Raw genomic sequence first — 19,240 nt, 5'->3', positions numbered from 1 at the left:
CACCAAATAGAACTGAGTCAACAGCAGTGAATCAATGGGACACGAAGCAGAGCCTTTTGTGAGCTAAAGGAACTCCTCACTTCTTACTCTGAGGGTGGTCGAGCCCTGGAGCTGGTTGCCCAGTGGTGTAGAGTCTCCAGCTTTGGGATATTCTAAACCAGTAGACCTGACCCTGAGCAACACGCTTCATCTGACCCTTTTTTTTCAGGGGCATTGGATGGGATGATCTCCAGAAGTCCCTGCCAGCCTCAACTATTCTGTGTTTCTGTGAATATAGCTTGTCATTGTAAATATTTACTTTCAGGGAGTCCTTGTCCTCTCTTGTTATCCTGACCACCAAATTTCTTGCAAGTCAATTCCCTCTTTGCTTTGCTGAGACAGTAAACAAAGAGCTTGAGTAAAACTGTTCAGTAATTTAGAGGTATATGAGATTGAGCGTTTTGAAAGAACACTTTGAACTTGTTTAGTTGATTCTACCTTCTCTTCTGTTTTGGAAACGAGGAGTTCCCACAGTATAACTGGGCTGTCTTTGAGAATTTGTCTTGTTATGAATCACCTGCAAAAGAAAATGTTTCAGAAACAAAAAACCCATCAAAGGCCATCCAGCAGCATTAGGCTTTCAGATCTGCAGTAAACAGCTTAAGTGATAAGTGTGTTGTGGGAAGGCTTGGAGGCTGTGACTCTTACTTAAAATTATTAGCTGACTTATTTCTCTCTATTGTTATTTGCAGCTTCTCAGGCTTTGATTTTTCTTCTCTAACTGGTTCTCCTTCTTTTTGTCAGTGTTTGCAGAGAGGCTGATAGAAGCTTTTGAACCACACACACAGACAGCCAACAACCTGTGGTAGCTTTGCGTGTGAGGATCCTGGATGCAGCTTTCCTAATGGATTTTCTGTCTGACCAAGCCTGTGACTTGTAATTTGAAAGCCAGTAATCTTGAGTGTTGTAGGAGGCCATGAATGAGACCAGCCCATTGCCATGGCAGTTTGAAGCCTGGGAAGGTCTCATGAGTTTGAGATCAATGCTTCAGGGAATTCGGGTGTTAACCATAATAGAGGCTTGGAGGTAGGGGATGGTGCTAGTCTTCTTTACAGGGTTGATACAAAATAGCCTGTAGTATCTGACTTTGTAGTCCTTCCTGTGTGATTTCAGCTGAGACTTCAGCGTTGTTCCTGGTGCTTTCTGGAATGGGAGCAGGTTAAAGCAGGATTCTTCCAATTGTGTTTGTATTTGGGGGGAGGGAAGGCCCTTTTGTGTGTGGGTTTTTTGTTTGTTTTGTTGTTTATTTGCTTGTTTGGGGGGTTGTTTGGTGTTTTTTTTGTTGTTCTGTTTTAGAAGCTTGAGGTTTATTAGGGAGGAAGGAGTAGATCAAATTACAAAAGTAAAGAGATGTGAGTACCAACGCTGTGTCCAACCACCGGGGGTGAAGGGGCCAACTGCTAGGAAAGAGGCAGCTCCAAATAAGTGTGAAGGTATTTTGATGGAGAAGAGTCTGTGGGCAAGTTCAGAATCCAACTGGAGGGTTTCTTTTTGTAGGCTTTTGTAATTTCGAAAGCACATTGCATATAAGATACTCTGGATCTGTGCAGCAACCCTTCTGGCTACTAAAAACTAGTAGGAACAAAGGAACCAAGAGCAGCCCCCCATAGTTTAGTGGTAGGGTTTGCACAGAACAGCACACACAAAGACTACTGTGAAAGGCAGGCAGTAGTTAGGCACCCTTGTTCTTAGTAAAAATCTCTTCTTTCAGATCAGTTAATGTGCCACTAAGACAGTCATGCTGTTGCTGTCCCTCTTCCACCAGGTGTTGTGCCAGTCCTCACAAGCCTTCTGACCCCGGTGCAGTGTGTCTGTGAGGCCAGCACACGGCCCTTCTAACAGCCCTGATTACCATGGTGCTGAACTGGCCATGTTTGGGTATGTAGGCAGCAGTGGCACATGCCCTGGCTGGCTGACAGCTGGCATCTGGACAGCAGCAGTCTGACTTCTTGAGAGAGAGGCCTGCGACTCGAACAGCTGCTGTAGCAATCCTTCTGCTTAACAGTCAGCGTGGATGCATAGTTTGCATGCATGTCTTGTATGCACACATGGTAACGTTATCCAGAAATACTCTATGCTGTTTGGAGGCTGGAGTTTTAAATACACATCAGGAAATATCAAAGTTATGATTCACGTGTCATTTGTAACAAGACCCAATCCTTGTACTTCATAGCAGTTTGCTTCATTGTACAATAAATACTATTAATTTTATGCCTTAATATAGACAAAGATTCATTCCTTCAGTCTGTGTGTTGTTAAACAGTGTGCATTTTATTCATTTATTGAAAGGTGGGGAGGGAGAGTTAGGAATGTACCTAGATGGGGGTGTATATTTAAAGAGATATGTGCATAAGGGTGAGGATGTAGAAGCCAATGTTGAAAAAAGTCCTTGGTAGAATTTCTCATCATTTTGGAATTTCTCAATAAAAGCACATTCCAATGTGTCTACAATGAGCAATCTGGGATATATTGATCACTTTGTCCTACTAGAGTTTTAAAAAACCTGTCTTACGTTGTCCTTTAAGCTCTGTGGGAACATCACAGTGCCCTTGCAGTTAAGCTAAGCTTTAAGCACTAATTTTTCCTATTCTATCTGATCCTAATCTTTAATTTGCTTTTCCAGATGAAATATAGTTATCATATATGAGTGGCTGGAACCATGCACTTGCATGGAAGCAAGTGCAGGTCTTCACTATGCAATAAGTAGCTGAAACTATGTGTGTACATTGTCACACTGAGAGTGTTTATGTGCCTGCATACAGCTGTGTACACTAAGGAGAGGGGCACTCTGGCAGCGAGAGATGGTTCAAAGCATAAAGCTTTTGTGTAAGTATGATGCCAAAGACACCCGACTCCCCCTGCTCTGGAGATGTGCACATACAGGAATGCTTTAACACCAGAGCAGCCATGCTAGCAAGGCTGTTGCAAAACTCCACTTAGCCAAGTGTAGTTTTCAAGGTAGTGATCAACAGTAGATGCTGAGAGCACGAGGACAGGTGAAACAGTGCCCAAACATCCCTCATTTGGCAGCTCTGAACTTCCTGAGACAGAGATGGTTCTTTTGTGTTTAGTGGCCATCAATGGATTTCTTCTTCTAGGCATGTCTGATTCTTTTCTTTCTTTAAGTCTCTTAGACTTTCCCTGACATTGAGGGGTTTCAGAATGCCAAGTGTCCCATAGAAGAAAAATTCTCTCCTCTTGTTTTAAAGCTCAGCCTTCCATTGCATTCTTGTACTGGGAGTAAGGTGAGTCATTGTTCCCCATTCATCTTCTCCAGACCTGTCCTTGTGTAAACTCTCAGTAATCTGTTTTGTAGGTTGAAAACTGCCTGTGCAGTTCAAACACTGACAGAAGTATCAAAGACCTTTGGAAGTCAGTCCCCACCAGGTGTTTCAGGACATTCTTGCAGGACTTCTTATGTGCAGGTTTTTGTAATTTTGTTGTACTTAGTATGTATTGTCATGGGTCTTCACTGGAAGAGCTGGATTGGAAAAGGGACTTAAGGAAGATAGTAGTTTGTATACCAGGAAAGGAGGAGGTAATTTGATAATGAAAAAGAAGAAAGTGAAAAGCTGGAAAAGGAGGAAAGCTCTGGGTGAGAATTGGCATCAGTACCAAGCTTGCAAAGAAGCGATGGAGAGCAGAGAGGTCTGTCTGATGCTGTGGTAAACTGCTACAGAATGAGAACATGGCAAAAGGGTGTATGGAGAGCAGCTGAAAGAATTGTCTCAATCATACATTCTCCCCTGCATACTGCCAAGATCAGAGATCTTATGTGTCTGTTCGGTGATTAATGGTGAGAAACACTGGATCAACTAGTCTTGTGCCCGACTGCTTTTCTTTCTGCTCTTATATGGGCGTATATGTTCTCATCAGAGTTTGTTGCTGTGTTTCAAGTAGTTCCTTCTCCACCCCCATGACACACTGTGCTGGTGGCTTAGCTGGGTTGCAGCAGTGTGGTGGTGTTCTGCATCTTCACAGCCAGGACCTGGGATTGACTGTCTGACCATCTGAGGTTTCTCTTTTCCAATGAATATCCTCGCTGGCTTTGCATTTTCCTACTGATTTTTGACTTCATTTTCCCCTTTTTCTTCATCCTACTTAATGGCTTTTTGGCATCTCTTTTAATCCTCCTCACTTCTGAGAGGGTCAGCAAATGAATCCACCCTTGAAATGACTGATGAAGAAGGGGAAGTTGTGTATTTCTCTTTCCTCAGAACTACAGACTGACTAATCCGAAGAATGAGGCACAGGGCTTCAGGTCACTCAAGGGTCTGTCGGTATTTGCTTTAAGTACCTCCCCTTTTGTTCCCATGCCTCCCATGCTCTGTACCAAGGGACAGTGGACAGGCGCAATAGTTTGATTAAAATTGCTCTCCAGCCAATTGTTGCTTGAGCCTTCTGGAGGAAAGGATATTCAGGCTGTGTGGTCATGTGGAGTAAAGTTGAGGAACAGGGTTTTTCTTACACGTTTCTCAATCTTAATTAGTGGCTGTGGTAAAATGGTCGTTTCCAAAGAGTGCTTGGTCACTGTTACTCTGCTGGGACTGGGGGGTGAACCAGACTGTGTCTGCTGCCATGCCATTTCCCAGTTTACTCTTTTGTATAATGATTCATGATGAACTTGGATATTTTATTTAATACAGCCCCATCTCCTTGAGTTGGCACATCCGTGTCTAATCATCCCTACTCAGTGAGACTCACAGCCATTCCTTCCTTCCTTCAAGCTCCTCCTGTACAGGAAACTGACGCTGCTGCATGAATGTCACTGTATGATGTTTTGAACAGTTTCTGATGAAGAGGGACAAAGAATACACTGGTAACTTTTGGCTCCGCTCTTTTAACTGTAGATTGGCTTTCTTAGAACTGACGCAGGACTTGTCCAGGTTCTTAGCAATGACTTGGCTACAAATTTGTCTTCTCTGAAGAGTATGTTGGCAAATGGATAAATAAGAGGAGAATGAGGCATTGTTTAGACTAGTCCATTATCACAACAGTCTCTGCAGTACCCACTCTGTCTCACATGTAGTACAGGCTGTGAGACAGCACGTGCATAGCCTTAGAACCTGACAAAGAACCAAAATGTTTCCTAATCCACAAAACACAACATAACTGATTGTGTGCTTCTGAAGCAAGGAAATGCCTTTTTTTTTTTTTTTTCCCTCTTCTTAAGGAGGTTTTAGTGTAATAAAATTTAGCAGGGAGCAAGGGCTCCAAAAGAAGTACTGCTGATAAGCACTTTTGTCAAAGGGGAGGGAGAGCTGGTTGACCAGCATAGTGTGTTGGAGGTGAAGAACACAGGAGCTGTGGCGAGATGGAAATCATGGCGGAGAAGGTAGGCCAAGAGTTAAGATACCCAGCAGGACGCCGAGTGTTGGCATGCCACTGAAGTCACTGCTTGGATGGCCTGGTGTTGTCTCTACAGAAACATTGTTAATTGTTAGATGTGTCTGGATGGCATGTTTGCAGGGGGAATGATCTGCCTGTGTGAAAACAGTTTGTGTCTTTGTTAGAGATATAAACTAACCTTTTCCTCAACTTTCCTCTTTTCCAGTCTCTGTCTGCTGCTGTCTCTTCATACTGTTTCTCTTCCTGTCTGAGCTCACCGGATTCATAGCCACTGAAATGTAAGTAGTAACCATGTTTTCCTTTGTTTGAATGTGTGTTTATACATGATTCTTTATGGATGTCCTCCATTACCTTGGAAAAATGTGCCAGTAATTTCACTACCCAGTTAGTTCTCTCATGGTTTAGGATTCCTTTTGGTTGAGTTGAAATACTCAGTCATTCAGCTTTTTATTTTACTGAGATAAGCCAGGCAAACTTTGTTCTAAAATATTTATATTATAGAAAATTGTTCCAGGCCTGCCCAATCCTTTATCAGTTGCATACTAGGTTCGTCTCTTGAACAAGATGAATAAGCTCCCATTGCTCTTCAGTTCTCTGATGATAGGTGGGCATAAGGCACTGTGATTGCTAAGATTGGTGCCGATCTGCTGCAAGTTCCCTTTTCCTCCTTAAGTTCTTCATTTATTTTCCTCTTATGAGATTGATTTCCTCTCTCCTCCTGAATACATTCTTTTCTCTGTACTTGTTTATTTTTCCAGCTTCACTTTGAATCAGTGTCTTTTTCATCAGCGATACCTTAAGTTGAAATGTGTGGTGCCTACTGGTTGAAACCACTCTACCAGTGCTCTGGGAGTGTGGGATATTGTTGTGGATCCCTGGGATCTCTGACAAAACCTTTTATTTTCCCCTGACTTCTTTGTGGGTAGAATGAGGGTTGCATTCTGCTGGTCTTCACTGTATATTTTTGGAGATGCTTTTTGAGAAAATGAGTTGTATAAAATGTGAATGCTTATTAGTTTAACATTAATAATCTTTTTTTTTTTCTGATGTCAGATTGAACTGAATATCTGATACATGCAGATCGCTTTACTTGTGGCATGAGTTTTGTCTTCATTCTTTGTGCCTTCAAGCTTTACTTGAAAATTTACTTGACAGACTTTGTGCCTGAAGAGGAATTGTACCTGGGTGATCTCTTCTGGACCTACTATGAGCAAACCAGTAATACTTCAGGGTTTAAAAAATTGCCCATAGCATGAATATTTACGCTGATCAGATTGTTGGGTGTTTTTTTTCTGTTTTTACACTCCTCATGCCTCCACGTCGACTTTTCTTGGTAACTGTTAACCTAAGTACCTTTGTTTGGGGTTCTAGGAAACGTCCTCCGTAATCCTACTGACGTGGCAGTGAGCTCACCCAACTGTGATGCAGTTTTCCTGGAGAGTTAGGAAGGGCGGAACTTCAGTCGGACTGGCGTGATGGTCCTCACAGCCACAGATGTCACTGCTGAGCACAAAAGCTCTGAAAGGCACAAGACTTCTATGCTGTATTTTGACCAACTGCGCTTTGCGTTGGTTCTGATCACCTCGTACCTTTTCATTGTTCATCTCTGACTTGGATCAAGAATTTAACTTAAAGAATAACTTGAACCTTAATGTTTAACCTTGAGACAATAGTGTAATCTAGCTCTAGCTGATTTTTATGCCTGTTGCACTTTTCTTTCAGAGATGATATCTCACGTTTCTTACCCCCTTGCCATTTCTTTGAATTCAATTCATGCTTTTTTTTTTTTGTAAAATACTAGGCTCGTCTTATTCACCTACTTTTCTCAGGAGCTAAATGTGAGAAATTCTTGATTTCTTTGTTCTAAAAAAACTCTAGACAGGTTACTTCAAGTAAAAAAGTACTTTTTGTTGCCCTTCTCTTAGATCTCATTTACTTACCTGATTTTTTGTTATTTTTTTACAAGAGGAATTAGAAATATTTACCTAATTTTGATCTAGCAGAGTGTATGTTTCTTTATGTAGTGATTATTTCCTGACTGTGGGTGTATTTTTGAACAGCAAAGCTGTGTGATTCTCTGAGGCTTTGTGCTTGTTTCATGTTGTGACTTTCTGAACAAGACGATGCATTCTCCATGAAGATACTAGAGGTGCTCTGAGTTGTGAATACTGAGGATTCTGGTTGGAACCTCAGTGAGTTGGTAAGCTGTCTTTCCCAGCAGGGACTAAGGGAGGAGGTGTTTGCGAACAGTGAAGCAGTAAGATTTTAGGGAGGATGTCATGGAAGATTCAGAGATGAATGCAGGAAACTGCTGTGTCACGGACTGTCCAACACAACAGCTTGCTGAATGTGATCACCTCTTTTTGATGAGCTGTGGGTCATCAAATTCCCTCTTGTTGGGAACAGTGCACAGACTGCATTTGTGAATAGGCTTGCTCCGTTACAACGGAAATACTTCAGAATGGCTCTTAAGAGGTGCTTCCCAGTTCAGTGACTTCTGAAGTAGGAGTACTCTTCTTTTTCCATTTCTTACTCATTGCTTTCTTTTCTGGGAAGCCCAAACCTCTCCTGCCTCCCTTCAAAATGTGCTACTGATACTACATTGTGAGGCAGCACAGTGTGATGGTTCGGAACATGGGTGCAGTTGTGGAGAGCTGTATGTGGTTCTGAAACAGTGTGAGAACTCTGTTAGTTGTAACCATCGTTAGAAACCGGGTGATGGCGGATAACAGTGGAGATACTAACTCAGAAAAATGTTTTGAGCCTTTGTTTGCCAAGAACCAAATACTTTTCAAGATGCAGAAGGTTCCTTTTGTGCAAACTGCTCAATACCCATCACCTTTTATTGCAAGTTTCAAGTTTCTTCTGTATCAAATTTCTTTTGTATCTTTCCTATCTCTTGCACAAGATACCCTCCCAGCTTGAAATTTCCTAGTGCCAGCCAGAATTTGAATGATTAACTAGAGTATGCTCTTGTACAGGGTGAGCTTTCCTGCTTTGCCAGTGCCAGCTGAATTAGAAGACTTCATCAGTCTTTGTGTAATATTTCCCCTAAAGCGGTCATGTACTTTACAAAGCCAGATTGCATGGGAATAGCTGCACATTTTTGATGGCAAGTTGAAATCAAGAGCACCTGGTCTGGTTCCTTACATCAGAGACGAACCAGGTTCATTGTTGTTAATCCATGCTTACTTCATAGCCCTGTTATGCCCAGTATTAGTGTGTGGAGTGGGTGTGTGCACTGACATCCAGCTTCAGGGCAAGTCAGCAGCAACCTCAACAGCAGTGGTACCCACAGGGTTAGCTGTCTGACTCTTACCAATGGGTTTTTTGGTATCTAGGTTTGAAAAGAGTGGTTGGTATGGTTTGATGAACTCATGTGTTCTAACATGAGAAAATAAGATCTGCTCTGCACCACATTAACCCCTAAGCTTCTTCCCACTGTTGGACTTCCTTCTGCATTCATATGATTGTAGCAATTTGAAGTCCTGTTATTGCTAGAAATCTGTGTGGTCACTCTTGCCCAACTTCAAATCTCTTTTTCCTGGACCGGCCCGTTGTCTTAGTGCTTGCAACCTCAGCTTGCCTATGTGGCAGAAGGCCAAGAAATTACACCTTCATTTTGAGGATAGCAGTCATAACACTAAACCCAAACAGATTATCGATGTGGGGAAGACTGTGTGTAACAGTAGGTGTGTCATAACTCAGAGTGTGGGCACGTCTAATGAGCACCCAGGTCGCGTCCGTGGCAGGGAAGCTTGCTTCAGCTAGGAAGCTGGATTAAGATACTGGACACATTACAGTGGGCATGCAGGAAATTAATGTGGCATAGGTAACACACTATAAATGCACATCCTATTGTATTGTTTACTAGCTTCCTGTGTAGATGAGTCCAAAGCAAGCTAGAAAATTTCTAATTTGTCATGTTAAAGATCCACTGCATGACCATAACAGGCAGTCCTCTGAGTAGCCATGAAGGAAGCTGAAGCTTGGTTCCTAGATGGGACTGCATTCTTTCCAGGAAAAGCACTGTGAAGTGCTGGTGAGGAAAAAGGTTTTTCTTCCTCGGCTCAACCACAACCTGTCATTGCAGTTAAGAGAAGGGTGAACTCTGGAAATCAAGGATGTTCATGATTGTTTTTTTTCTATCCAGAGAATGACTGAATACTTCAGAACAGACAGATCAAGAATGTAGATCTAATGCCTCAGTTCTGTAAAAGACAGATAAAGCAAAGGAGGTCCGTGCTCCACATTTGAGCATCTGCAAAATTACAGTATCAAAGATGCTTGTCCCACTGAGCAAATGACTCAAATGGCTGGAGACATGAAGCTCAAGTGTTAAATGTGTCAGGTATTTCCTGAGCAGGATGGGCAGTTGGTTGAGAGTAGAGTGAGGGCTAGGAATTGCTTGTGCTACCTTTAACAGCCTTCCTCATTCATCTTGCTGTTATGCTGCAAATCAAGAATGCAGAGATCACCTATCTCTGTTCTAATTAACCCAGATCAATTCCAGAAGTTAATAGCTGGCAAGATGATAATCCTGCAGTTTTACGACTGTAATTAGGTCATGAATTATGTCCTATGTGATCAATAAGAGTTTTCCAAGTATTCCATCATTAGTAGGAGAGATGTAATTAAGTAATCTAGTCTGTGTTGCATCGGCAGGTAAGGGAAGGGGTAGGAGGGTATGAATGTGCTATTTGTGGTATGAATGTGTCTGCCAAACAACAGTTCAACTGGCACAGTGTACTATGTAAAAGCAGCAGGCTATTTCTGCTGGTGTTGTTATTGTGCTGTTGTTTTTTTGCTTGTTTGTTTGTTTGAAATGAAGTAGCTGGCACTGAACAGGCTCGAGTGACAACTTTGCTGCTTGAATGTCTGTGTCCTCCTGCAAGGTAGTTAATTATGCAAGCACAGTATCTACAATAAAAATACTAGCTCTCTATATAAGCATAACTTATCAGCAATGTCAAAATCAGCTGTTCATTTAAGGTGGCCAGATCATTCACAGAGGACACCCGCCTTGTTTTAATCTTTTCAAAAATATTTTTGCTGATCTGTGAGCGTCACACAGCCCAGCTCTGGTGCTGGGGCCGCACTGCATGCCGCACAACTTGTCTGTGCAGGTTATCAAGTACTCCAAAAATGGGAGGAAGCAGAAAGCTAGCTGCTTCTGAGACTAATATTGCTTGATTACACAGGGTTTGTTTGCATGCCCAAGACTGATCCTGCAGTGAAGCAGAATTGTTATCATACCCTGTCATCTTTTCTGTCCCTTAGGCTCTCTGGGGTATTTGAAATGTGACTTGTGGCTTTGTCTCATAGTGATTTCTCATAATGACTTGCAGGGTCAGGCTGTAGCTGTTGTGAGCAGCATAGGGTGATCCTGGTGCAATAAGCATTCCTCCTGTGAGAAATGGTAGCCTCGGAGCATGAGCTGTCTGCACCGGGAGCACACTGCTACAACTTGTATGTTCTGATCTGGATTCCAGGCACTAAGCTGGAGGTGCGGGTCCAGCCCCACTGGCTCATCCAGTTGAAGCAGATGAAATAGTGGAGCAAGCTCGAACAGCGGGTAGAGCATGGCCTGGTAGTCGTGGGGAATGGAAGTTGTAATCCTGCTCTCAGTGTGGACTGACCTTGAGACAGACACTTTTCTGTAGGATATAACGCTTAGCTGAACTACCTCAGAGGTGTTAAGGAGCTTAATTAATGTTTGCGTTGTAACTTGGAGATTACCTAATAAAAGGCGTTATTTATTTGTGCTGTTGTGCCATTTGTCCTAACGTCCATGTACAGGTTAGCAGGAAGCGGAAGGTGGTGCCATGATGTCATTTGAAATTTCTGACTCGAATCTACGTTGATGTCTTTGGAAGCCTTCTTCTTCCTGCCTCCCGGAGAGCTGTAATTCTTTCCTTGTAGGACAGTGTTTTCTGTGCTTTACAGCTAAGGCAAGGACATAAAGTGGGACAGAGACCTTCTAAATGGTGAATTGATGAGATTCAGGGCAGAGAAGAAGCTTACAAGCAGCAGAGCGATAGATACGTGCGATTTATTACACAGCAGAGAGTTTGCTGACTTGCTTCTTTCTTTGCACAAATTGTGAAAATGATGTTACAGTGGGTTTTTTTTCCTATATTATGTCTTCTCTTGTTTGGCACAAACGAGGAGGTTGTGCAAGCCTCTTGATTTAGGATGGTTGTGTCTGTGGAAGGTGAATGATGAGAGCTGGAATGGTAAGTGAAGTCAAGAGGACTTGTAGAATTTGCCTGAGAAAATCCCTTGAGAGAATCTTTGAACTCCCTCAAGAAGGAGGAATTATTTTTCCCCTCAGGCTTAGGGACTCAAGAGTGCAGAATGCTTCCTGGCAGTCGGAGGATGAGGTAAAAGGCAGCTTGTGGAGTAAGTGGCTGTATTTTCTAGCTTTATGGCTGATGGCTGGGAGGAGGCAGCCTGGCTGTTTGCTGTAAATGAGGGAGAAAAAAAATTGGAATTTGAAGCAAAGGCTAGGCCATGGAATACAGAGAATGAGGATGATGTACTTAGAGAGCATCCAGGCAGAGTGTGAGGCACTGAGCAGCCTGATGCCTCGTGGCCCCTCTTGTACTCCATGGGCCGTTAGCTTTGGAAGTGCAAAGCGTCTAACATTAGTGGCCAGGGTTGCTAGGTGGAAATAAGTTATGTGAGAAGTTTTGTTTCTGGGGAAACAAAGCTGTTGTGTCATAAATCTAAGCATGGAGAATGGGTTTGTCTGTCTTTGGATAAAATCTTAAAGAAATGCTAAGCCCTCGTGCTACTCTTCTCCCCTTTCTGGCATACCGTTGCAAGATCTGCAATCTTAGCCAACTCCTTCTGTGTAATGCTACAAGTTTGTAAGCAAATGGGATGAGCATCCATCTCCCAGCAGCATCGCTCAGGAATGGGAAGTATTTCGAAGTGGCTCTTTCTAGAAGTGAAGCAGATTCTTTCTGTGTGGATCACTGCTCCTGCAGCGTAGGGAAACTTTCCTCCGTTTCCTTGAAGCAGCGATGGGAGGCCCTGCGCAGGGTGAGGTGCACTTTTAAGTGTCCTATTGCCCTATTACACTTTCATAGCTCTGCGTTTCACCTTTGCTTTATTGCACCTCTTTTGTTCAAACGGACTTTTAACAACAACCAGTAAAATACCAATTCCTACTTCTTTGGGTCTTTGGAAGAGGAGGTATGTGCCATCTCTAGTTTTACAGTATGACCCTATATGCTGCCTCCCTAAAGAACTATAGAAGCAGCTGTGTTTACAGTGTCCTTCTGCCTGACCTCAGATTTTATTTCCCTTATGACCATCTCATATTCACTGTTAGGTACTGTTGCTTAATTCTGGGATACTTTACGTTCCAGAATAGACAGCGATAAGTTAAAACCAGCTTCTTTTTTTTCTGCTGGAGACGTTATCCTTTCAGGGGGAGTTGCTAGAGGTGCCAAATGCTGCTTTTCTCAACATCCCAGGATTGTCTGGTAAAATTATAGGAAGGCTGTGTGCAATTTGGTTTCCTGGCCCTGGGGAGAAGGCTAGCAACTGAGACAAGAGCACCAGCCCAGACTTAGGCAGCAGTGGTTCAGGCGGAGATCCATGAAGTAGCAGCCTTGACCCTGGATATCTGCTTTACCTGTGAGATTTCCAGAAAGCATTTGGGGAGTAAAATTTCCAGTTTGTTGAAAGAGGATGAATCTTCTTTTAAGGTTTGCTCTGGCAAGCTTAGCCTGCGTATGTTCCCACTGTGCCCTGGAGTCCCCTTCAGGGGAGGCACATCAGTAGCAGAGCAGGTCAGTGCAGAGTGCAGTTTTGAGCCCCTGCTAAGAAATCTTCTGGGAATGTGGTTAAGGAGAAGAGCAGGGTGATGAGGAAAAGGAAATGGCCGTGAGCCTTGCCCAAGAGGCAGGCTAGGAACAAGTGGTTTCATGACCGGAGTTCCAAACGGGAAGCCAGTCTCTCTTATCTCTGCAACTAATGGGCTACATGACATGGGCACAGTGGCCTACTTCTCTTTGCCTCAGTGATCCAGTCTGTGATTGAGTGATCTCACCTCTTTGTCTTCCTGTGTAAAAGCTTCAAGAGGCTCTGTGTACACAGTTTATCCTTTGACTTCTACCAGCACCCACTTCTTGCTTACTTATCTCCAGAAGGCCTGTGAGGCTCAAGCACCACACCTGGGGGCCCTTTCTCTGCCTTGTTCAGAACTGGAAATTTGCAAATACAACTAGTGAACTTCTTAGACTTTCACTCCAAAGATCTGGGCTGCGTCAGCTGAGGTGCCAAACCTGAAGTCTTTCTGTGCTAGTCCTGACACAGATGCTCCCTTTCATCAGAAGCATGGAGTTGGCTGTGGTGCTCGTGGTCACACCTGAGGCAGTGAGGAGCTGGGGAGAAAGCAGGCTGGGAGGGAGGAGAGAGATGTGGTGCTTTGGAGGAGTAATGCTTCTGCTGCCTGGAGTACTCCTTACCCCTGTATTTGGACATATGACTTAATCCCAATCACTACCTAGTCTGCCAGTGATGAATGCATAGAAGATTTAACACATTCCACCTGGAAGGAGAAGGCTCAGCCAAGGAGCTTCTAACTAGGTCGCTGATGAGCAATCTCGCCACTCCCTCTGTGTCATTTTTGTTAATCACTTGAAAAATACGTTGAGTAATGATTGCAAGCAACTTGTCAAGCCAATTAAAAACAGAGAAAGGTAGGGCTGTGAAGCTGAAGACAAATGCTGTGCTGGTTTTAAATGAGTGTCTGCAAACCTCGCTGACCTGTGAGTAATTAACTTGGAAAGAAATTGGCAGTTGTGTGTTTCTCAGTCTGAAGACTTGTTCTGAATCCACAGGGCAGGCAGTTCACTGTGGTCCAGAGATGTATCACCAGAACAGAATCGCTTTGATTCTGTCTTGTTAGCTGCCCTTGGTCTGGTCTGTCTATTAGCATGTATACTCGGCAAGGGCTTGTCAAAGGATTTCACACACTTTGAGCATTAAACAGAAATAACACAGAGCTCTTAATAGCAAAGATAATTTATTTTATGCAGCTTGCTTGAGCATAAGTTCCCATACCTTTATTATCTATCACGCTGAAAGATAAATTCTCAAATCTTCTTCCTTGAGACTGAGCAGTCTCAGACTTCAATAGAGATGGAGCTGTTGGGTACCCTCCACATCTTCCTGCTTCAGTATGGTGCATTTTTCTGGAGTGTGTTCTCTAGGACATGTGGCTGTGCTTGCGTTGGTTCATTTGGTTTATATTTTAGCTGTCAGATGGATTGTATGTGCCAACAATAAATATTTATAGTTCTGTATTCCTTTTGCTCTATATCTCTATTTTGTCTTCTGTTAAATCTGTTTCGTAGCACCCACAGTGCTGGCACATCACTGCTCTTTGGGAGGCTGTTGCACAGTGTTAGATCCTGCTGTCCAGGATGTTTCATCCCATCTGTTTCCTGATTTGAATCCTCTTCTCAATTTTAGTCGTTGCTTTTGATTACAGTTCGTAGATTGAAATGAAATACTAAGGGAGGAAGGTGCAAGTAAGAGAGAAGAGAAAGAGGAGACCGTGGCACCCGAAAGTGGAGTGCTGATGATTGAAAGCAAAGAAAAAGCTTTTGTACCTGATGTGGTCAATCACACATGGGGGTCTTGTGCCCTGTGGCATGCCCTGCTGTCTTCTGCTCTGTGCTTCAAAATCTCTCTTTTCTTTTTTTTTTTTTTACTTCACATACAAGGCTGGTTGTTTGGGGTTTGTTTTTTGGCCCTCTCACGTGGAAAGTAGCTATATGCGTGGACCCACTCGTGTCTTCTTTCCTCTAGAGTTAATGAGCTGTACGTGGACGACCCAGACAAAGACAGTGGAGGTAAAATAGAAGTGAATCTGAACATCAGTTTACCAAATCTGCATTGTGAATGTGAGTACCTTCTTCCTCTTACCTGTTTTAATTCATATTTGAATAGGCCGGAATTTGTACAGTGACCCCTCTGTAACAGGATGTCACATCACTGCAGCCTATGCCAATACGCCATCACTCCATATTCCAGGTGAGGCCAGGCCACTGGTTTTCCTGGACCCTGTGCTCTCACTGCAGCCTGTGTTAGTGACTGACCTCCCTTGCTACCTTATTCTAAGTCCTTTCCCTTTTTACAGTGACCACATAGTGTCTGGGAGCCAGAAACCTCCCAAGTTTTATGTGTAACTGAGTACAACAGGCAGTTGTTGGCTTTTCACAGATCATCTGCCTTGTCTACCTGAAGTTTTTCTGTGTATGCAGTTCAAATTGAAGTTAACTGACAGGGTATAAGATATATGTTTCTGTCAAATAAACAGTCTACAAAATTTGGTTACAAAGTTCACTCTGGTATAAGGGTATTTGACATATGATGTTATTTTATTAGCACTTTAGTCAAGTGTCAGGGAAAATGATGTGGACTTTTTTCCTGTAAAAGCTGTGCATGCTTTTCCTATGCAACCTTTCTGTTTTTATCTCTTGATTATTTATTTTTTTTTTGTCTCCTTTCCTCCCTCCCATGCAGTAGTTGGACTAGACATCCAGGATGAAATGGGAAGGCATGAAGTGGGTCACATAGACAACTCGATGAAAATACCTCTCAATAATGGGGATGGCTGTAGATTCGAGGGACATTTCAGCATCAACAAGGTGAGTAGGAATGATGGTGATCTTGAACTGGCTCAGGAAATGCTTGTAAGATCTGTTTGTAAAATGCTATGAAAATCTGTGTGTCTCTGTCTCTCCTTGAGGGAGTGCATTTAGGGAGTCCCTAATCAGCGGGTGAAGTTGATTCTCTTGGTGCTGCAGAACAATATGGGAAGAGGAGGCTGTGTAGTTAGAGCCATAGGGGACATGTTAGATCAGGCTTATTCTTAATCTTCAAAACAGGTAACCCAGATAGCATTCCTTAGTAGTAGAGTGGCTCTGTGTTGTGGCTAGTGATGTCTCTATGAATGCAGCAGCCTAACATACAGGGGACGTAGAAACGCCTGATGAATGCTGAATGGCTTCTGTGTTCACTCATCGTGACTTTTGCACCTCCAAAATGTGACTCACTATGCAGAAGTCTTTGGCAATGTCTCTATCCAAGTGCTCTTTAGTTCCAAGAGCTGCAGAATGACAGGAATGTTCCCTGCTAGAGGATGCCAGCATAACAGAAACAGCTCCATGCTGAGATGTTTGGAACACATGCACGAGGCTTGTGCGCATGCTTTGTAGGGATGCTTTGCCTCAAAGAATGAAAATCCAGGCCTGGAGGAGGCTCCTCTCTGGGATGGGTGTGTTCAGGATTGAATAATCTTGCTATGTAATGCTGGAGATGACTAGGTGGGGTGGGGGAGTCAGTGGTGGGGCCCACTGATGTCATCAGAAGGACGCACCCTTTATTCACGCCTCCTCATGTACCACGGGCTACAAAATCCTGCTTCCTTCTTCCCCGCCCAGGTCATGTTAAATCTCATCTAAAAATAACAGGCAGAACCTCTTATTGATTCTGTGACATGGAAGAGATTAGGGATTAAAAAGATGATGTTTCTTTCCTCACCTCTAAGTCGCCAAAACTACTGGCAGCTCGTAGTCCACAAAACTGGGAAAGGGCTTCTACAAAGGTAGGTAGGTCTTGTTCTGCTAATCCCAAAAGCACAGTACTAAAACAGTTGTGGCTTTTTCTGGTGTACATGGTCACTTCTGCTCAAAAACAAACAAACAAACAAAAAAAAAAAATAGCCGCTGTATGTGAACACAAGAAATTCCCTTCTCTACTTCGTTTGTGCAAAACCACTAATTGCATGGTCTCATGTAGTGGCTGGGACTAGAAGGAGGGAACGTACACCAGGACTTCTGGCTCTAAAAATTTGAGCATCTCACATCTGAGGGGGAAGAAAGTCTTCAGTCCCTTGGCAGGAATTTTACAGGCTCCTGTGTGAGCCAGCATCTCGAGTGGGATGTGGCCCTGCTTTGAAACATGACTGTGCATGGCTGTTGGACACTGTGCTGTGGGACTCTAAGCTTACATAACAAAGACACACCCCTTTTTAAAGAGCTTATGTGAAGTTAGTTATAGGAGTAACTTTTGGCTTGATTAGAGCCTGGGCATGTGGTAGTACATGGCAAGGCATCAAACCTGGAGTGGGAGAACAAGGTAACATTGTGTACTTGCTGCAGACTGCCACCCTATTTATTGAGCTGGTGGATGACACAGCTTCAGTCCATGCCTGAAAGTGTTCCCAGAGTGCACTGCCACACATCAAGTCATTTAATTTAGCTTTCCTGAAAGCACATGTAATCAGCATGTGGCCTCCCTTGGGCCTGACACTGAAGTCTCTACAGTGAGAACAATGAGCACCTGATGTGCAATTGTTTTCCTGCTGTTGTCTGAGACTGATTCTTAGTGTTGTTCAAGGCTTTGCAAATCAAGACCATTTAATTTCCAACCCCTTTCTCCCTAGGAAAAATGTCTTGCACCTCTGTAACAGTGATTGAGTTGAATTTGTTGAAAGACTTCACAGTGTAGGGGTAGTGACCTGAAAATTTTGTGCGTGCTAGAGTGATCCAGTTAGAATGACACCAGTGCTCATTTTCTGCCTTGGAACTGAGTCCTTAGGTGAAATCTGTACTTTTTCAAAACTTTGTATTTTCCTGAATTAAAAGCAGAAAACAGAAGCAAATAGAAAATCTTGTACTGGGAGAACCAGGAGCTAAAAGCCAGCTACAAGTCAGGACTAGAAGATGAAGATCTGGCTTTGTTTGTACAGGATACCCCCAAAATTTTGTGGGTAAGAATGGGTTTTGTATATGAAGAAAGCCACCAATCTTCTGAAATGTGAGGTATCTTATGATTGGAGAAAAAAAATATATGCATAGCTTTCTTAGGATGTTCTGCAACAGTGGTCCCATTTACAAATGTGAGATGTGGCAGTACAATGTTCAGCAGTTGTTTATAGAGTGACTTGAATTGTATTTTAATGGGAAAGAAAGACATAGCCTTAAGTGTTAGGAATCCTAGAGCTGGGAGTCACTTCCTAGTCAGCAGCTGTAGCAATGAGAGCCTGACTCCTGGGATGTAACAGATCTTTGCTCTGTGTGCAGTATGGTGGTGTTGGTCAAGTGAAAGAAGACATTTCAGAGCCTCTCTGCAGCGTACCAGAAGTTGTCTACTATTAAGTGATACCATTTGCTAGGCTGGATGGATCCAGGCACTTTGACTTCATATCAAAGCCTAGCAATGCCTTGAGGGATAAAATGAGAAATCCTGTCTTCCTTGTCTTGACTAATTTTAGGTCCCTGGTAACTTTCACGTGTCAACACACAGTGCCACTGCACAGCCTCAGAATCCTGACATGACTCACATCATCCACAAGCTCTCATTTGGGGACAAGTTACAGGTGAGTTTGCTTCCCTGAAAATTCCCTGTCTCTAGGGGATTGAATGCAACTACAGTAACTTTGATATTGGATTGCTTGGTTTTATGGAAGGGCCACGTACAGTGTGGGAGGACAAGAATGAGCTGCCTGGGTAGGCAAGCTGGCATTCGTGCAGTATGCATTCAGTCCAGAAGAGTTTGCTAACTTTGCATGCCATTACTTCAGGGAAGAAAGGTGTTCATCATAGAGTAACTTTGCTTACTCCATCTGAAACTGAAAGTGCCTTTGGAAAACTGTGGTTATGTTCCTGCTAGGAGTGACTCTGTAAAAAACCATGCAGTACTGTTTCTAATATTAATTTAGCAAGTGTATCTTGACCTCCTTTGCAGAGTAGCATGGAGTATACTGAGGGAAGATGTGTGCTGTCTACTGTCTTACCATAGCACCAGTCAAGTTCTTTTTAATGTA

The 19,240-nt window shown here is 43.2% G+C and overlaps 2 protein-coding genes across 3 annotated transcripts in view; both read left to right on the top strand.

Annotated features, from left to right (window-relative positions):
• SH3PXD2B (SH3 and PX domains 2B) overlaps window positions 1-19,240 on the top strand; it is a 516,634-nt gene that overhangs the window by 246,797 nt on the left and 250,597 nt on the right. The gene's annotated exons all lie outside the window — the stretch shown is intronic.
• Window positions 1-19,240, top strand: part of ERGIC1 (endoplasmic reticulum-golgi intermediate compartment 1) — a 56,033-nt gene that overhangs the window by 21,529 nt on the left and 15,264 nt on the right. For both annotated transcript variants that reach the window (XM_052685091.1, XM_052685090.1), the window contains exons 3-6: window positions 5,594-5,666; window positions 15,217-15,311; window positions 15,934-16,058; window positions 18,689-18,793. In XM_052685091.1, the coding sequence (XP_052541051.1) occupies window positions 5,594-5,666; window positions 15,217-15,311; window positions 15,934-16,058; window positions 18,689-18,793 (398 nt within the window). The remainder of the gene's footprint in view (window positions 1-5,593; window positions 5,667-15,216; window positions 15,312-15,933; window positions 16,059-18,688; window positions 18,794-19,240) is intronic.

This window comes from Tympanuchus pallidicinctus, unplaced genomic scaffold (assembly GCF_026119805.1).
Source record: "Tympanuchus pallidicinctus isolate F22 unplaced genomic scaffold, pur_lepc_1.0 scaffold21, whole genome shotgun sequence".
NCBI lineage: Eukaryota > Metazoa > Chordata > Aves > Galliformes > Phasianidae > Tympanuchus > Tympanuchus pallidicinctus.
This window is presented reverse-complemented; position numbering and strand designations above follow the sequence as displayed.